This window comes from Phacochoerus africanus, chromosome 8 (genome assembly GCF_016906955.1).
Source record: "Phacochoerus africanus isolate WHEZ1 chromosome 8, ROS_Pafr_v1, whole genome shotgun sequence".
NCBI lineage: Eukaryota > Metazoa > Chordata > Mammalia > Artiodactyla > Suidae > Phacochoerus > Phacochoerus africanus.
In genome coordinates, this window is record NC_062551.1 from 85486286 (window position 1) to 85503916 (window position 17631).

General features: G+C 37.6%; 1 protein-coding gene across 16 annotated transcripts in view; it reads left to right on the plus strand.

Annotated features, from left to right (window-relative positions):
• Nucleotides 1–17631, plus strand: part of EPB41 (erythrocyte membrane protein band 4.1) — a 168611-nt gene that overhangs the window by 46933 nt on the left and 104047 nt on the right. For all 16 annotated transcript variants that reach the window (XM_047792916.1, XM_047792919.1, XM_047792921.1 and 13 more), the window contains 2 exons: nucleotides 12222–12699; nucleotides 14887–15099. In XM_047792916.1, the coding sequence (XP_047648872.1) occupies nucleotides 12229–12699; nucleotides 14887–15099 (684 nt within the window). In that variant the 5' untranslated portion in view covers nucleotides 12222–12228. Of the gene's footprint in view, nucleotides 1–12221; nucleotides 12700–14886; nucleotides 15100–17631 lie in introns of those variants that run through there.

A 17631-nucleotide genomic window follows, 5' to 3' on the forward strand; every position in this document is an offset into this window, starting at 1 on the left:
TCAGGGAACTCCCCTTTTGTACTCTTTTTGAGTGTTTCTAAAGTCTATTAATTTCTTTATCCATCACCAGATGATGCATGTACATCATTTATCATGAGTGAAATAGTTTCTGACCTTTAAACGTATCAGAATTAGTTTCTTTCATTGGCTCATCTATTTGTTCAACTGATATTTATTTGCACAGCATTCTAGGTGCCAAGGATGCAGCAATGAACAAAACAGGCAAAATTCTTTGCTCCAGTGGAGTTTCCATTCTAGGGGGGGTTGGCAGACAAAAAAACAAATAAGTAAAAACCATATAGTATATCATTAAGGGGTAGTAATTGCTACAGAGAAAACTAAAGCAGGAAAAGGAAAAGAAGTACTGTGAGAGATCTAATTTTAGGTAGCATGGTCGAGTAGAGCCTCCCTGAGAAAATGATGTTTGAGTAGAGACTCAAACAAGGAAGCAAGCCTTGTGGCTCCCTGGGAAGCAGCTTTCCAGGCAAAGAGAGCAGCAAATGCAAAGGCCACATGCAGAGTGTGCCCAGCACGTTAAAGGAACTGTGGGGAGACCAGTGTGGCTGGAGCAGGGGAAGTGGGGGGAAAGATTCTGCTTTTTATTCTGAATGATATGAAATGTTATTGGAGGGTTTGGGGGCAGTGGCTGTGATTTCCCACTCCATTTGGGTTAGACCCTGGTGTTTGAATTAAAGGTATCTTTCAGGATATTTGGCCTTAGCTTGAGATCATCGTAGCTAAGAGGGTGACTTATTTTCCTTAACTCTGTCTGGTGTATTTTTACCCCAGCTCCAGTGGAATTCTGATTTAGTACTATCATAGGGATAAGGCCTTATGATGATGTAATGAAAGTAGTGTTGGCCTGAAGGTTTTAATGCCTCTGTTCCTATCATCCTGGCTTAGTTATTAGCTGAGTTAATGGTTATTAAGTTATTTATTATTAAAGTCACTATTAGCTGAGTGACTTAGGTAAATGACTGGTTTTGTGAATCTTAGTGACCTCACATTTCAATGAAACTGGTAGTTGACAGGTAATTACGCTATTTTTCAGGTGTAGATTTACGTGATTTTAATAGTGATACCAAACTAACCAAAATGAAGGGATAGCCATTTTAACACTGAGTTATCAGTCAGAAAACAAAAATATATTCATTCTACTGGATTGTAAACTCTTTGAAGGCATGAATTATGGCTTTATTCATTTTTGTATCCCCTGAAGTGTCTAGAAAGTGCTTTTATTTATTCAACAAATACTTGAATGTTAGTCATTGTGATAAATGCAAAGGATGTAAAGCTTAGCAAGACAGATACAGTTGCTGCCTTTGTGTAACTTTTTTTTGGCCGCTCCTGCGGCATGTGGAAGTTCCAGAGCCAGGGATCAGACCTGAGCCACAGCAGTGACAATGCCAAATCCTTAACGGCTTGCAGCAGCACTGGATCCTTAACTCACTAAGCAAGGCCAGGGATCAAACCTGCATCCTCACAGACACTATGTCGGGTTCTTAACCCACTGAGCCACAATGAGAACTCCAGAGTTTCATTCTTTTTAAAGGCCAAATAATATTCCACTGCATATACGCACCACATTTTATCCATTCCTCTTACTCTTGCTTTTATATGTAGATAACTGTATAGTTTCTCCTTTCAAGTGAGGACTTGAAAAAAAAGTCCTCACTTCTTTTGATGCATTATCTGGAGTTACAGTTTCTAGACTCATCATTCTGGTCATTAAATGTACTCTGTTTGGTTAATGTCTTGCTTAAATTATAGCGCTCAGAATGAAACAATATTCTGTGGTTAACTATAAGGAACGCAGTGACTCAATTATTTTCCATAATCTGGATATCACACTTCTGTATAATTATGTATCTTTTAATATTTGTAGAAGGATATCTAAGAAAGAAACATTACCCAATTTACAAAATAACACATAAGCGATATAGCTGAGAGTTCCTGTGGTCCTTCTCTCCAATCTCATTACCATCCCTGTCTCTGGAGGTAACCAGTATCCTACATTTTGTGATTATGTATTTCTTTTTTCTTTTCTTTTCTTTTCTTTTCTTTTTTTTTGTCTTTTGTCTTTTTAGGGCCGAACCCACGACATACAGAGGTTCCCAGGCTAGGGGTCCAATCGGCCTACACCAGAGCCACAGCATTGCCAGATCCGAGCTGCATCTGCAACCTACACCACAGCTCATGGCAACGCCGGATCCTTAACCCACTGAGCAAGGCCAGGGATCGAACCCGCAACCTCATGGTTCCTAGTCGGGTTCGTTTCCACTTTGCCTCAGGAACTCCTGATTATGTATTTCTTTATACTGTTATTAACTAAGCAGTTGTTTCTAAGTGTTATTTAAGTTTCTAGTTGTTACACAATAATAGTACACAATAATAGGACCCTTCCTTTTTGAGAGAGAAAAATGTCATCAGGCTTAGTCAATACTTTCATTGAATGCTTTTAGCAAATAGTGGGTTATTTGAAGTACTCCATCGTTACTGAATCTTGTTTCTGTTGCCAGTGTTAAAGCTGTGTGAGAAGGCATTATCTGGTAGACTGTAATATATTTTTCACTTTTAATAATGCTGGGAGAAAACTATAGCATATTTTCTAGTCTTCGGAATATCTACTAAAACAACCCATGATCCAATGCTTATTTCTATTCATACTTCTCTAATCAGATGACATTGATATTCAATTATTTTACTGTAGTTTTCCAGTTAAAGTGAAATTTACCAATATAATAAATCTTAGGTAATTTCTTGAGTTTAAAATTAGTAAGTATTGTTAGACTGAGTTGGCACTAAGATAATAAAATAAAAACAAAAGTGTAAGAAAAATTCCATAGTCTTAGCTAAACCCCCCTGTGTAGCTAGAAATTTTCAGGTTTTGTTTGTATTTACCTTGAGTTTTTTTTTTTTTGTCTTTTTGCTATTTTTTTGGGCTGCTCCCGCGGCATATGGAAGTTCCCAGGCTAGGGGTCTAATTGGAGCTGTAGCCGCTGGCCTACGCCAGAGCCACAGCAACGTGGGATCCGAGCCGTGTCTGCAACCTACACCACACCTCACGGCAACGCCGGATCATTAACCCACTGAGCCGGGGCAGGGACCGAACCCGCAACCTCATGGTTCCTAGTCGGATTCGTTAACCACTGCGCCACGACGGGAACTCCTTTACCTTGAGATTTTTGATGCTATTAAGTAGTCCTCCTTTTCTGTTATATTTTCAAACTAAACTGTTACTTTGGTTTTGGTTTTCCAAAAGAGTTTATATATAACACAGCACTTTACATAAATAACTGTATTAAACACTATTGATCTCTACTTGGAAAGAAAGCGAATGGTCATTATGTTGGCTTACCTAACAGCCTCAACTTGTCACAATATAATGGGAACCTCAAAGTAGGCTTATGATTTGAAGGGCTAAAATAGATTTCATGAAATCAAGGTGTTTAAGTTATTCCATCGAATAATGTGAAGCATTAGTCTTACTCTTCCTTAGCACTTATTTTAGGCACTTTCTTTTCTTTCTTTTCTTTTCTTTTTTTTTTTCCTTTTTAGGGCCACAGTTAAGCACAGTTTTTAACACACTTGGCTATTTGGCTTTCTAGTCAATGGTAGGTTAGCAGATAGATTGGAAAAGGGGATGTTGGAAGCCACTTGTTGGCAGGCCATCTTGACATCAGCAAGAAATGTGAGTTCATTCTGTAAATGAAAGACACACACACACAGTACTCAGATTTCCTTGTGGCAGAGCTCAACATCCCTACAGACTTTAGTAGCCCTTGAGGACATTAGCATCGCCTAGTAATTGAGGTCCATAATGATGACTAAATCAATAAAGGTTTAATTATGTTCTATAGATTTTTAAAATGAAACAAGGAAGCATATAATCCATTTAATAAAGATTTTCATTCAGAATGGCTCATCTAACACATTTTGACAATTAAAGGGAGTAAAACTCAGTTCTGTGGAAAATGAATGTTTTGATCTCCCATCTTTGTCAGTGACACCTGGTAATCACAAGAATAGTGTATTCTTCTGGGAGGGCCCAGGTGGTATACTTTTAGAATATGTCTAGACATCATCTAAGTACAAGCTTGAATTCTATAGAGAAGTAAAGAGCATATTTTAGTCTTCTTAGAAGGAGATGAGTAAGAGTTTGTTTATTTAAAAATATCTTTGAATGAGTTGATTCAGTGGTGTTAGTCTCCATGGAAATGACTTAAATTAAAAGCCAAATTGTTGAAAACAGCATGTTCCTGCTCAGTGACATTCCTGATTCACTTATTATGACAAGTATTCTTTAAAAGCCCACATAAGGAGTAGTTTAAAGTCCAAATAATTTTGGGAGGGTGAAGGGAGAATCACAAAGAAGCTCTTTTGTATATTTTAAAGTACCATTTTTATTTTTCATTTAGATGTTATCCTGTTTTCTAGACATGCCCATTAGCATACCTGAATTCAGTTACAAAGAAAAGATACTTTCCTGCAGTTTTGAGGAGATTGATGTTATTTGGAAGCAAACTATTTTCTAGCAGATATTTCAAGACTTCCATAGTTGAACATTTTTTTCTATCTGAAGGAATGTAGCTGGATTCTGTCATCTGATTAAAGAAGCAAAATGGCCTTTTATCTTTTTTTTTCTTTTGTTTTTTCACCCTTACTCTTCTAACTCAAATGGTAACTCTGACTTTATAATATAGCCTTTAATATATAACACAATCTTATCACTATTCTAATGCCCCTTTGCTTTCTTTCTTACCTCCCTTCTTATCTGTAAAATCTTAGCATTGGATGGAAACTTAGAGGTCATTTAATGCAAGGACTCACTTAATGGAAGAACCTTTTCTCTGACATCCATGACAGATGCTCTTTCAGCTTCTGAGTGAATATTTACAGTGATTGTAAGCTCACTATTCCTAAACAGAGCTTTAATTGTTAGATGTTTCTAATTATTAGGAACTTCTTTCTTTTAAGATGAAAACTATGTCATTGTGGGAGTTCCCGTCGTGGCGCAGTGGTTGACGAATCCGACTAGGAACCATGAAGTTGCGGGTTCCATCCCTGGCCTTGCTCAGTGGATTAAGGATCTGGCGTTGCCTGTGAGCTGTGGTGTAGGTTGCAGATGTGACTCAGATCCTGTGTTGCTGTGGCTCTGGTGAAGGCTGGTGGCTACAGCTCCAATTAGATCCCTAGCCTGGGAACCTCCAGATGCCGAGGGAGTGGCTCAAGGAAAGGCAAAAAGACAGAAAAAAAACCAAAAAAAACCCAAAACTATGTCATTGTAATTTCCACAGACTAATCTGAGTTTTTCTCTTGGGAATCACATAGAATTTAGCAGCTCTTGAAATTCTTGAGGGCAGCAATCACTTCCGCTGTTCTCTATTCTCTTTTTTTCTAGGCTAAGAATCCCAGTATCTTTCAATTATTTACCTTATGACCTGGTTTCAAATTCCATCATTATCTTATATCTTTTCTTTGAACAGACTCTTCAAAATAAACTGCCCAGAACTGGATGCAAGCTTTAAGATGTATATAATGAGAACCGAGGGATTATTACTTTCCATGACCTTCTGGATGGAGAGTATAGCCCAGGAGCTCAGGGACTGTGGTTATCTTTCTCACTGTGGTAGCACCATTACTTACCATATTGTCTAGAACATTCTCAGAATATATATGTGTGTGTGTGTGTGTGTGTGTGTGTGTGTGTATGTTGAAGAGTTAAATGAGTGCTTTGGTCACTGTAAATGTAGAAATGCAGCTAAAAGTTGTTACCTATTTTAGAATTTTACCTCTTTTGGAGTGTGTTCAGTCAAGACCTTAACATTCTCTTATGAACTATTGTCCAATTTAATAATCTGCATCCTGTATATGTATAATTGATACTGTTAAACCTACGTTATTCTTTTTCCTTATATTTATTCATTTACTGAACAAATATTTGTTGAATACCTAGAGTGTTCTGTGCTAAGTACTAGGTTCTGTGGTAGGTAGCAGCACACATTTCTGTTCCAGGTACTAGGTACCCAATGGAAGGGAAAACAGCCCTTCTGTCATGGATATTACAGTGTGGTTGGAGGTGGTGGGGTGGGGAACAGACATTAAACAGATAAACAACAAGTATGTCTGTACACATTGTGAGGCGTACTGTGAAGGAAATAAATAGGTACCAGGACAGAGAACTGGGGAAGGGACTTATGGGGAGACTTCTGTAGATATTAGGGCAGTCAAGGAACGTTGTTTTGAGGAGGAATCATTCAAGCTGATTCTTGAAATGTAAGAAGAAACTAGACTTATTGCAAGGGGTGGGGTGTATTCCAGTTCAAGGAAATGGCATGCATTTAAGCTGGGAAAACACTTGGCTAGTGTGACTATAGAATAGAGGCTGGGAGGAAAGTGGGACAAAGTGAGGCTGTTGAGATCATACAAGGACCTGTAGTTCAGGTGAGAAGTGGAAGAGGCTTACACAAATGAGGTAGCAGTCAGGAAGGTGAAAAAGTGGACTGATTCTAAGTTTATCATGGGGGTAGACTCTGCAGAAGTAATAGATGGATTTGATTGGAAAGGGAAATGGAGAAGGCTGAGCCAGGGATGATGCTTAGGTTTCTAGTTTAGAGCTACTGGATGGTAGGATCAAGCTAGTTACTGGAATAGGAGAAAGAATTAAGAGTTTAATTTTGGGAGTTCCCATCGTGGCTCAGGGTTAATGAACCGAACTAATATCCATGAGGATGCGTGTTTGATCCCTGGCCTTGCTCAGTGGGTTAAGGATCCGCCGTTGCTGTGGCTGTGGTCTAACTGGACTCCTAGCCTGGGAACCTCCATATGCTGGGGTGCAGCCCTAAAAAGACAAAAGACAAAGAAAGAGGTTAATTTGGGACATGTTTTGAGATAACTGGAGATATCCATCTTCCCTTCTCTTTTCTATTTTGGTTCTATTGCTGTACCTCTTTCATTAAGCCATTTATTGAAGTGGTTCAAGGAAGTGTGTTATAAAAATGCCTTCAGGCTCAGACATGAAGTTGTCTGGGTTAACAAGAAACATGCTAATGAGGATAAGCTAGAGAAACTAAGGGCAGTTCTGAAGACTTGGTTGCAAGGCTTTTCAAGTTTCTCTGCCCAGTATTGGTTTCAGCTTCCCTAGAGATCCCCATTGTGAATTTATTCACTGATAACCTGAATTTACCCAGTCATTTGTTGAGTTTCTCTTCTAGTCTGTCTTGCTTCTACTTTGTTTACCCAGTTCCCTGTTTAAAAACCTTCAATGATTCTCCACTGACTTCAGGATAAAGTTTGAACTCTTTAGCATATTTCCAGTCCTTTCATAATCTGTTTTCTTTGCCTGTCTTTCCCTGTCTCTTTCTTCCATCTTCACATACACTCCATGCAAAGAGCTTAATTCTATGATCTGAGGCAAAATTTTAACCTCCCAGAACCTATTGATATTTAGGTGGGAAATGAAAACACCTATATTATAGAATGAATCTAAGATAACATGGTAAATTATGTAGAATAATGTATGGTATTTAATAAGTACTCAATAAATGGTAGATACCTGTTATTATTATTTCAGTTAGATTTAATTTTAAATGGTAACTCTGTTCTAACCTTATCTCCTCCTACTTCTCTTTTGTAGCCCTATTTCAACCAGTCTGGACTACTTACTAGTAGTCCAGTATAGTTCCTTCACTATTCCAGGACCCATTATTAGTTCCTGAATAGTTATAATATTCTTAGTAATGCCAATTCCCTTGTCTGGAATTTCATTTGCTCTTTGCACCTTCAGGTTGCTTTCTATTGACATGTTACACTCCTGACATGCCCTTTTGTAATCTCTCTGGTTAGAAGTACTTACTTTCTATTGCTCGAATGCTCAATTGGTTCTATTCATGAGGCCTTTTCTGATTAAGCACCAGGGACTGTCTTGTATTTTAGTCATTTGTATAAATGTCTTATCTCCTTAAAGATTGTATATTATTCTTTTGGGTCCCTCTCAAAGAGCTGAGCCAAAACTTTATACACAACTAGTGCCCAGTAAACATTGATTTATGTTCAGTGAGCTACTTTGAGAAGTGTTACCAAGAATTAGGTTATTAAACTTCATCCCTAAATGGTGATTGCAAGGGAAATTTTCCTAGTAGTGCCAGACTGTAGTGTTTTTGCCAAGTTTTCCACCTATGAAACATTAGTGGAGTGTTGACTATACTAATGTTAGAAAGAGATAATAGAAAGGGTGAAAGATATTGTCTGGCCCTTGCAATCTGCTTAGTGTCAGATTTTTAAAGATCTGATTTGCCTAAAGTCAACACATGTATACTGTTAAAACAAGTGTATCTTTGATACCAGATGGGGTATAATTCCTAAAGTTTGGAGGATTAGGATTGAGATGGAATGTGAACTTGTCACTTTGACTTAAGGGCTATGCTGACTTTTTTTGTTTTTTGTTTTTTTTTTTTAATCAAAAGACCTCTTTCTGACATTAAGTAAATAGATACCTCCTTTTGAATTTCTTTTTCCAGGATGAAAAATAGTGTCATTTACACAGGAAGGGCCTGTTTGTAGAGCATTTATTCTGTCTTTGCTTCTTGACTTGTTTGTATCTTTTCTTCTGATTACCCATCCTATCGTTTGTAATGTGAGAACTTGGGTGCATGTGTTAACAGATTTCTCAGGATGAATTTATTTGAGCTTTTAGTAAATGGCCCATAGGATTTTTTTTTTTTTTTTTGCTATTTATTTTTTGTTTAATTCTGATCACAGTTAACTGGCGATACTTGCCTGGTTTGTCAGTTTTATTTATTTTTTTTTATATCCCCTGCCTCCCCGGACCCTACTACCTTTGGCTCTTGTGACTCTTACTAAATGCATTGATTGCTACCCGTATGTGCATGGATGGAAAGAACATACATGAAAACTGTCCTTAATAATTCATTTTTATCTATTTTTCATTGCATAGATGGAATTGTAGCATCTCTGCTGAATCTGCATTATTTGATTTTCTGGTTGTTGGATTCCCCCCCCACCCAAAAAAAAAGTTCCCATTGTGGCTCACTGGAAATGAATCTGCTAGTATCCATGAGGACACAGTTTCAATCCCTGGACTTGTTCAGTGAGTTAAGGATCCGGCGTTGCCCTGAGCTGTGGTGTAGGTCACAGATGCAGCTCAGATCCCAAGTTGCTGTGGCTGTGGTGTAGGCAGGGTTCCTAGTCGTATTCGTTCACCACTGAGCCACGACGGGAACTCCAATTTTTAGTAGATCTTTTATGAGAGATCTTGTTGTAAAGTCTGTTGTATAGGAAAATTTTAATATAGAAATGGTTTCTGTATCCTTCAGTAAGGTGAATGATAAAGTTACACCTGAAATCCATGGAAAATAGTGCTAAATCCTCAGCCTGTCCTCAGTTTATTTTTGCAAAGGAAGTGTAAAGTAAATTGGTGCTCTCAAATCATTACTCTTTTAGAATAACTGGTGGTTTGACATCCAAATGTTCTTTCTGGGTCAAGTTTGATTACTTAGAGATTAAAGAAAAAGAATTTTGGAAAAATCAATTGCCTACTCCTAATATAAGGAAGAATGGAAGACAATTTTATTTCTTTTAAATACAGGTATACCTCTATCAAGGGTAACAAATTCAGAATGTATATTAGTTGGTAAATGTTTAAGTAGTATTTATAAAGACCAAATTGTGTATTTTATTAGTGCAAAGTAATTTTGATGACTTAATGGATGAGGCTAGAAAATTGCTTCTGTAAATATTCTTATTGCCCCCCAAAATTTTGAGTAGATGAGCAGTAAGAGCTCACATAAAGGCTTTTCCTTTTATGAATATACCTTTATTTCACTACCACTTATAGTGTTTTGTCATCTACTAGCAGCGTGACCTTGGGCCAGTTACTTTCTGAATTTCAGTTTCCTCTTAAGTGATTCCTCTTTGCCTTGCAGGGTTACAGAAAGGCTTGATTTAAATAATGTAGATAATGTCTCTGACACAAGGCCTGACATGAAATAGTGCTCAATACCATTAGCTTCCTTCCCTTTTAACTGCTCTGTTTCATATATATACAATTATTTAGATTTCACTCATATTGTAAATAAGAATTCTCTTAAATTTTCTTTCATTATACTGGCTAAAATTGAATGAAGAATATAAATGCCATGATGATATAGACCTTATTTGTTTGTTTATTTATTATTGTATCTCTAGCACCTAGCATAGGACCTGTGCATTTGAAGTAAATTTACCTGACTAGTTTAGGGAACACTTTTTTTCAGGTATATTCAGTTGAAATTAGTTTATTCAACAGACTTTTATAGTACCTATAATGTGCCAGGTACTATTCTGTCCTCATGGAACTTACACTTTAGTGGGGGGGGACAATAAACCAGTAAACAAATAAGTTAACAAGATAATTGTAAATAATAATAAGTGCAGTAGTACTGTGATGCCATCTGGAGGGATAAGGACCATTATTTTAGGTAGGGTTGTATGAGAGGCCTTTCGGATGAGGTGGCATCTAAGCAGAGGCAGACCAGCTTTCAAATATCCAGAAGAAGAATATCATGGGCAGAGAGAACAGCAAATGTAAAGGGCCTGAAGACAGAATGAGCTAAATATGGTTCAGTAATTTGGATTGTTAACCTCCAAGTGAAATTACTTCATCTAAAGAGTATGGAACAGAAGCAAAGACAGTGTAAATGCTGCTTTTTGAGTGGACTACTTTTAGGCATAGCAGTGACTCAGCTATCATCAGTAGTCAATTTCATTGCTTACAAGTTCCGTCGTATGTTGGATATCCTTTAAGGAACTAGGTGTGACATTGCTTTTTGGCATTTTTATGTGGCTTAACTAATGGTACTGGGATTTTTATTTTTATTTTTATTTTTTTTTGTCTTTTTGCCATTTTCTTGGGCTACTCCCATGGCATATGGAGGTTCCCAGGCTAGGGGTCGAATCGGAGCTGTAGCCACCAGCCTACGACAGAGCCACAGCAGCGCAGGATCTGAGCTGTGTCTGCAACCTACAACCACAGCTCACGGCAACACTGGATCGTTAACCCACTGAGCAAGGCCAGGGATCGAACCCGCAACCTCATGGTTCCTAGTCGGATTCGTTAACCACTGAGCCATGACGGGAACTCCGGTACTGGGATTTTTGAGATCAAGAGGCTAGAAACCAAAAAGTTTGAAATATGTGAGGTCTGCAGCCTGCCTTCTCTTACAGTCGAATCAACATTTGCTTTCTAAATTTTTCTTCGCTATTTCATCACTGCTACTATTAAAAATGCTGAGCATCCTGGGAGTTCCCATCATGGCTCAGTGGAAACGAATCTGACTAGTATCCATGGGGACGCAGGTCCAATTCCTGGCCTCACTCAGTAGGTTAAGGATCCAGCATTGCCATGAGCTGTGGCATAGGTCCCAGACGTGGCTCCGATTCGACCCCTAGCCTGGGAACCTCCATATGCTGCGGTGTGGCCCTAAAAAAGAAAAGAAAAGAAAAGAAAAAGGACGAAAATGCTGAGCATTCTAAATCATATTTGTCAGAAGGAAAAAAGGTCTTAAAGAACTTAAAGTTGGATGCTTCTGCAAGGGACTATAATTTAGTGTGGTAACATGAAAACCTAAAGATTTTTTTTTGTGATTATTTGAACTGTATGCTTGTCATTGCTGTTGTCAAGTCTGATAACAAATGATCAAAATTCTACATTTCTATTAATATAGAAAAGTCTGTGTTCTGAGAAACATATAAGAACAATAAAGAGTTGGGGAGCCTTTTAATCCCATCATTTCTTGGGGTATAGAGAATTTTGCAGATAATTCCTGCAAACCTTGCACCTGCAGATCTTACCCTCAAAGGACAATGTATAAATAAGATCTTTTTTTAGGAAGGGTAAAACTGTATTTGCTGTATACAGTTCTGAGCATTGAATTTAAAATATGATTCATTTCATAAGGTGGCTTCAGGGGGTACTATTTTAGGCTAATTTCTCTATGTCATAACCTTAGCAAGTCAAGGCATGCATAATTTATCCAGGATGTATAGGTAAGATATTTTTGTGCTTTAATGGAAAATCCTATGTTTAATGGACTGGAGCACTGTCTGTTGGTGATTAAATACCTAAAAATATTAATTCTGGCACACTTGACCTGATTGTGGGTTTTGTCTTCAATAATGTGTCCTGCTTCTAAGAGCCCCCTTTTCCATCTTCTTTTTAATAGCAACATCATGACAACAGAGAAGAGTTTAGTGGCTGAGGCTGAAAATCCACAGCACCAACAACAGAAGGAAGAGGGTGAGGGAGTTACAAACTCGGGTCAACAGGAAACTCAGCTGGAAGAGGCTTCTCAAGCAGCAGCCGAGGGAGATAATCAGTGTGAGCAGAAGCTGAAAACGTCTAATGGCGACACTCCAACACACGAAGACTTAACCAAGAACAGGGAGCGGACATCAGAAAACAGGGGCTTGTCACGGCTGTTCTCCTCATTTCTCAAAAGACCTAAATCTCAGGTCTCTGAGGAAGAAGGCAAAGAAGTAGAGTCAGCTAAAGAGAAAGGTGAAGGAGGTCAGAAAGAGATAGAATTTGGCGCCAGTCTTGACGAAGAGATCATTTTGAAGGCCCCGATTGCAGCTCCTGAACCTGAGCTCAAAACAGACCCATCCCTTGATCTTCATTCTTTAAGCAGTGCAGAAACACAGGTAAGGGTGTGGGAATGTGGGGGAGGAGGGAATGGTGAGGGTAGGTTATATATACACTCTACTTTTCATGTAAGAACATTTGGTTTTATTTCTTACAGCCTGTTGATTTAGGCATTACTTGTAAAAAGTAATAGGATGCTTTGGAGATTCTGCTCTAAAGAAATTCATGCAGTCAATGGAAACTTGATTTTATTTATTTATTTATCTCTTTAGGGCCGCACCCATAGCATATGGAGGTTCCTGGGCTAGGGGTCAAATCAGAGCGGTAGCTGCTGGCCTACACCACAGCCACAGCTACGCCAGATCTGAGCTGTGTCTGCGACCTACACTGCAGCTCACAGCAACACCAGATCCTTAACCTGCTGAGCGAGGCTAGGGATCAAACCCGAAACCTCATGGTTCCTAGTTGGATTCATTTCTGCTGTGCCACAACAGGAACTCCCCTGTACAGGGTTTTTTAAAAGTCAGTTTGCATTATAGGACTGCACCAGCCTTCATCTAGGGTATCTTGGATTTTTTTAGAAGCCATATGTCATTTTAAAATATTTACTTATTCACTCAACAAATATTTATTGAAAACCTACTGTGTGTGTCAGGCTGGACATACGCTAGTAGATAAAAACTACAATGTGACAAAGAGGTTTTAAGATCATGAATTCTGGAGTTCCCTTTGTGGTTCAGTGGGCTAAGAACCCGACTAGTATCTGAGGATGTAGGTCATCCCTGGCTTCGCTCAGTGGGTTAAGGATCTGGCGTTGTGGTGAGCTGCATTGTAGGTTGCAGATGAGGCTTGGATCCTGTGTTGCTGTGGCTGTGGTGTAGGTCAGCAGCTGCAGCTCCAATTCAACCCCTAGCCTGGGAACCTCCATATGCCACAGGTGTGGCCCTAAAAAGACAAAAAAAAGAGGGGGGGAGGATAATGAATTCTGGAGTCAAACTGGTATGTGACTTATTAACTGTATGATCCTAGACAAATTAACTTCTCTGGCCTCAGTTTCTTATTTGTCAAAGGGGGATAATAATTGTTCCCTTCCCATAGGGTTAAATGAATTCATTATAAGTAATGCTTTTTAGAACAGCAGATGACCCACTGTAATTGCTGTAGAAATGTTGGTTTTTATCGTCATCATTCTTATTATAAAACAAACCTGATCCCTACTCTTATGACTTTATAGTCTAATGGAAAAGACAAAAAAGTAGTAAATACAAAATATTTACTGTAATAAATGTTGTGAAGACAACAGAGTACTGGCATGAAGAATACTAGTGGAGTGGAGATAGGCTGGATAGGATATAACTAAAGAAGGCCTCTCTGAAAGAGGTCACATTTAAGAGGGTCATGAAGGAAGGAGCCTTTCAGACCACCTCCAATATCTAATGCAGGAGGAGCAGAAGCCAAATAGTTAAATCCCTTTTCCTAAATGTCAGCTACGTATTCTTTTGAAAGAAAATAGCTAGTGAGGTTTAGTCAAGAATCTTTCAGCAATCTGATTGTGTTGAAAGTAAGTACATACCAAAATTTCCCACTTACCTGTATGACTTTGGAGTCAACTTAATGATTGCCCAAGGAGAACCAGACTTCAATCTATCTCTTGCTTCTTTGAATTTTCTTTGCATTTATCATGATTGATACGTGGTAAAAATGAGTTAATTGGTATTTGCAGTTGTTAGCCTACTGCATATGTTACCTTAAGCTCTAAAATGGTTCCAAGAACCCCTCTTAGCCAGTCATAAAAATTTAGACTACATGACAAATCTCATCTACACCTCATTTTGTAGTTTATAAAGCTACCTCACTAAAATTGAAGATCATGGGGCAAAGATGTTTGTTTTGATAGGCTTTAATAGTAGATAATGGAGTAGACAGAAGACTGAGTGCTGAGAGCAACAGATTGGTGTCCTCGAGTTTACCTGAAACCTTCACTTACTGATTTGAAAGATGGGATTCTACCTAAAGACAGGCTTCTGCCTTCTTTTATAAAGTTTTAAGAGTAGCAGAGTCTGTAGATCTTTTGTGAGATCATATCTCTAATAGAAAAATAATTACTTAATATTATTTATATTTGCTTTACCAATTTTTTTCTTCAGTTAGTGATTTTATTGGTAGCAATATTATAGGTACATGTGTATACAGCATGTTTTGTTAAATGTCTTTATTACTGACTTGCTGATGTCATGGATATGTAGCCTGCTCAGGAAGAACACAGGGAAGATCTAGATTTTGAGACTAAGGAAGGAGAAGGACTTGAAGAGTGTTCTAAAACAGACGTAAAAGAAGAAAGTCCTGAATCAAAAGCAGAAAGAGAATTAAAAGCTTCCCAGAAATCCATCAGAAGACACAGAAACATGCATTGCAAGGTTTCTTTGTTGGATGACACAGTTTTCGAATGTGTTGTGGAGGTGAGTGCATTTCAGTTTCCAGTGGTTAGGACTCGTACAAATTGTTTCTTTTCTTTCCTTTTTTTCCCTTTTTTTGGGCCACACCCACAGCTTATGGAGGTTCCCAGGGTAGGGGCTACAGCTGCCAGCCTACACCACAGCCACAGCAACGCGGGATCCAAGCTGCGTCTTCGACCTACACCACAGCTCACAGCAATGCCAGGTCCTTAGCCCACTGTGCAAAGCCAGGGATTGAACCCACAACCTCATGGTTCCTAGTTGGATTCATTTTTGATGTGCCACTACAGGAACTCCTTGCAAATTGTTTCAAGTAGGATTGGTTAAGTGGTGCCATGGCCTGAGATAAGACCGAGTATAATGACTCTTTCTATGGACTGAGATATTAACAGTGATTTTCTGGAAGTGGAGGTGTGAAAGAATTACAAGCGAGTCTTATTTTCTTCTTTAGTTTTTTTCTGTATCTGCCAGATCTTGTGAATTGAGCATGTGTTACTCTTATAATCCCAAACAGTTATGTTTAAGAAAAAAATTGGTTGGTTATTTATAGAGTAGCCTTCCATGACTAGATTTCCCAAGGTAGTCTCAATTTCTAGGCCTAGCAGTCCCTATAATTGTACTTGTCAAAAAAAAAAAAATTACTATCTATTCATTTCTCCCAGATAAAAACCTTAATGAGCTTTATTTAATGTATTTCTTTAGCTGCATGAGATAGGATATAAAAAACTAAGATCAATTAATGCCACTTACAGAAATTTTCTATTACTTCCAGAAAAGAATAAAGGATTAAATCAAGATAGAATAAAAATGTCAGTTAGTTATTCTTTTGCTTCTTCAAGACAAGTTAAAATCCTTGAAAATCTATCAGCTATTTTTTTAAACTAGAGCTTAATTGTCAATTACGATATGCTTGGTGTATAAAGCAATTGTGATTATTACTAATAATACCTTTTGATAAAGCATATAATTCACATATACTTGTATCTTAGGTATGTAAGAAATTATTTCTAAATGTAACTATTTATATGTAAATATATCAAAGCACAATTAAAATATTATACTATATTTATTAATAGGTATTCCCTCTGCAAGTTTTAAAAAAGGAATCAAGAAAAATACAGTGTGGCACTTCAAAAATTATACTGCACTGGTAACTAGAGGAGACCTAGGTCTGCTCTTTCTGCTTCTCACAACTATCTAGTCTAGAGGTGGAGAAAGGTATTCCACACTCATTCTTCCCATTCAGACCACATCTAGATATGGGTCCCTTATGTATGAAACATTTTGGGAATGATGTGTTTCAGAATTCAGAATGTTTTGGGTTTTAGAAAAGCAATAAGTACATATTCTTCAAATTTCATAATACACCCAATAGGGTGTATAGCAGTAGGTATGTGATAAAACACATTTTTTTCTGTGGGAAAATGTATGAAGATTTGCTCTTAAGTTGGATAAATAAAGATAAAAAAATAGCCTATATATTGGAATGTAGTTGATTTAAAAAAAATAGTCTATAATAGTTCAGGTGAGCTTTGAACAAAAACAAAACAAAACAAAACCCCCCAAACCCAACCTTTCACTTTTCAGAACTTCTGGATTTTGGAATTATAAATAAGAGAGTAGGGACCTGTATGTGATGAATTTCCATAAAAAAAAAAGTGAAGCAATAATGTAATATTGATGGGATAAGTCTGAAAATGAATTAATATCTATGTGAATTACTAATAGTCATTAAAAATAACTCAGTTCATTGAAGGAAGGACATGTCATTCATATGTATCTATATATGCTAAAAATGATTTCTAATTTTTTAGAAGTTTTAAAAAATATGTTTCTCAGAAGACATTAGCATGTTTAATTTTTTTCAACAATTCCAGTAGTTAGATAGGGCAGGTATAAATATTCTTCTCATTTTACAGATGAGAAGGCTAATGTTCAGAAACAGTAACTGAATCGACTCAGGTTGTTTAGTTAGTAAATGGAAAAACCAGAACTTTTTGGCTTTAAAGCTCGTTTCTTACGTTAGGTCGTTTCCTCCCTATGAACAGAAATACAAAGACTCCAAATTAGTGGTTTGATTTTCTAGGAAGAAAAATATTAAGAAATGATTTGTAGCACAACTGTAAGAACCACTGCAATAGGTAATATCCATAGGGTATCTAAAATCTTACACTTTTATGCATTTTTTTCTGAAAGAGATTGCAGGGAGTTGCGTTAAAGGTCATTTGGGGAAATTTGGTCTAGTGATTTCCATAGCCACTGCTAATTGTCATTGTCAATCGCGATTCAGTTAATTCGGGCACTCACAGTGACTGGCAGTGGCCCATAGCAAACTTGAACAAATATTGCCCCCAAAATAAAGATGGTAATGTTTAGGAAGGAGGCAGGGGCTGCTCGATTCAAGGAATGTGGGATTTTGCTTTGAATTGTGGCACCATTTCCAAGCAGCTATGCATGTGTTGCGTATTTAAACTGACAAATTAAGAAACAGGTTTTTTTATTACTCATATTGTTCTGTTTATACTGTATAGCCAT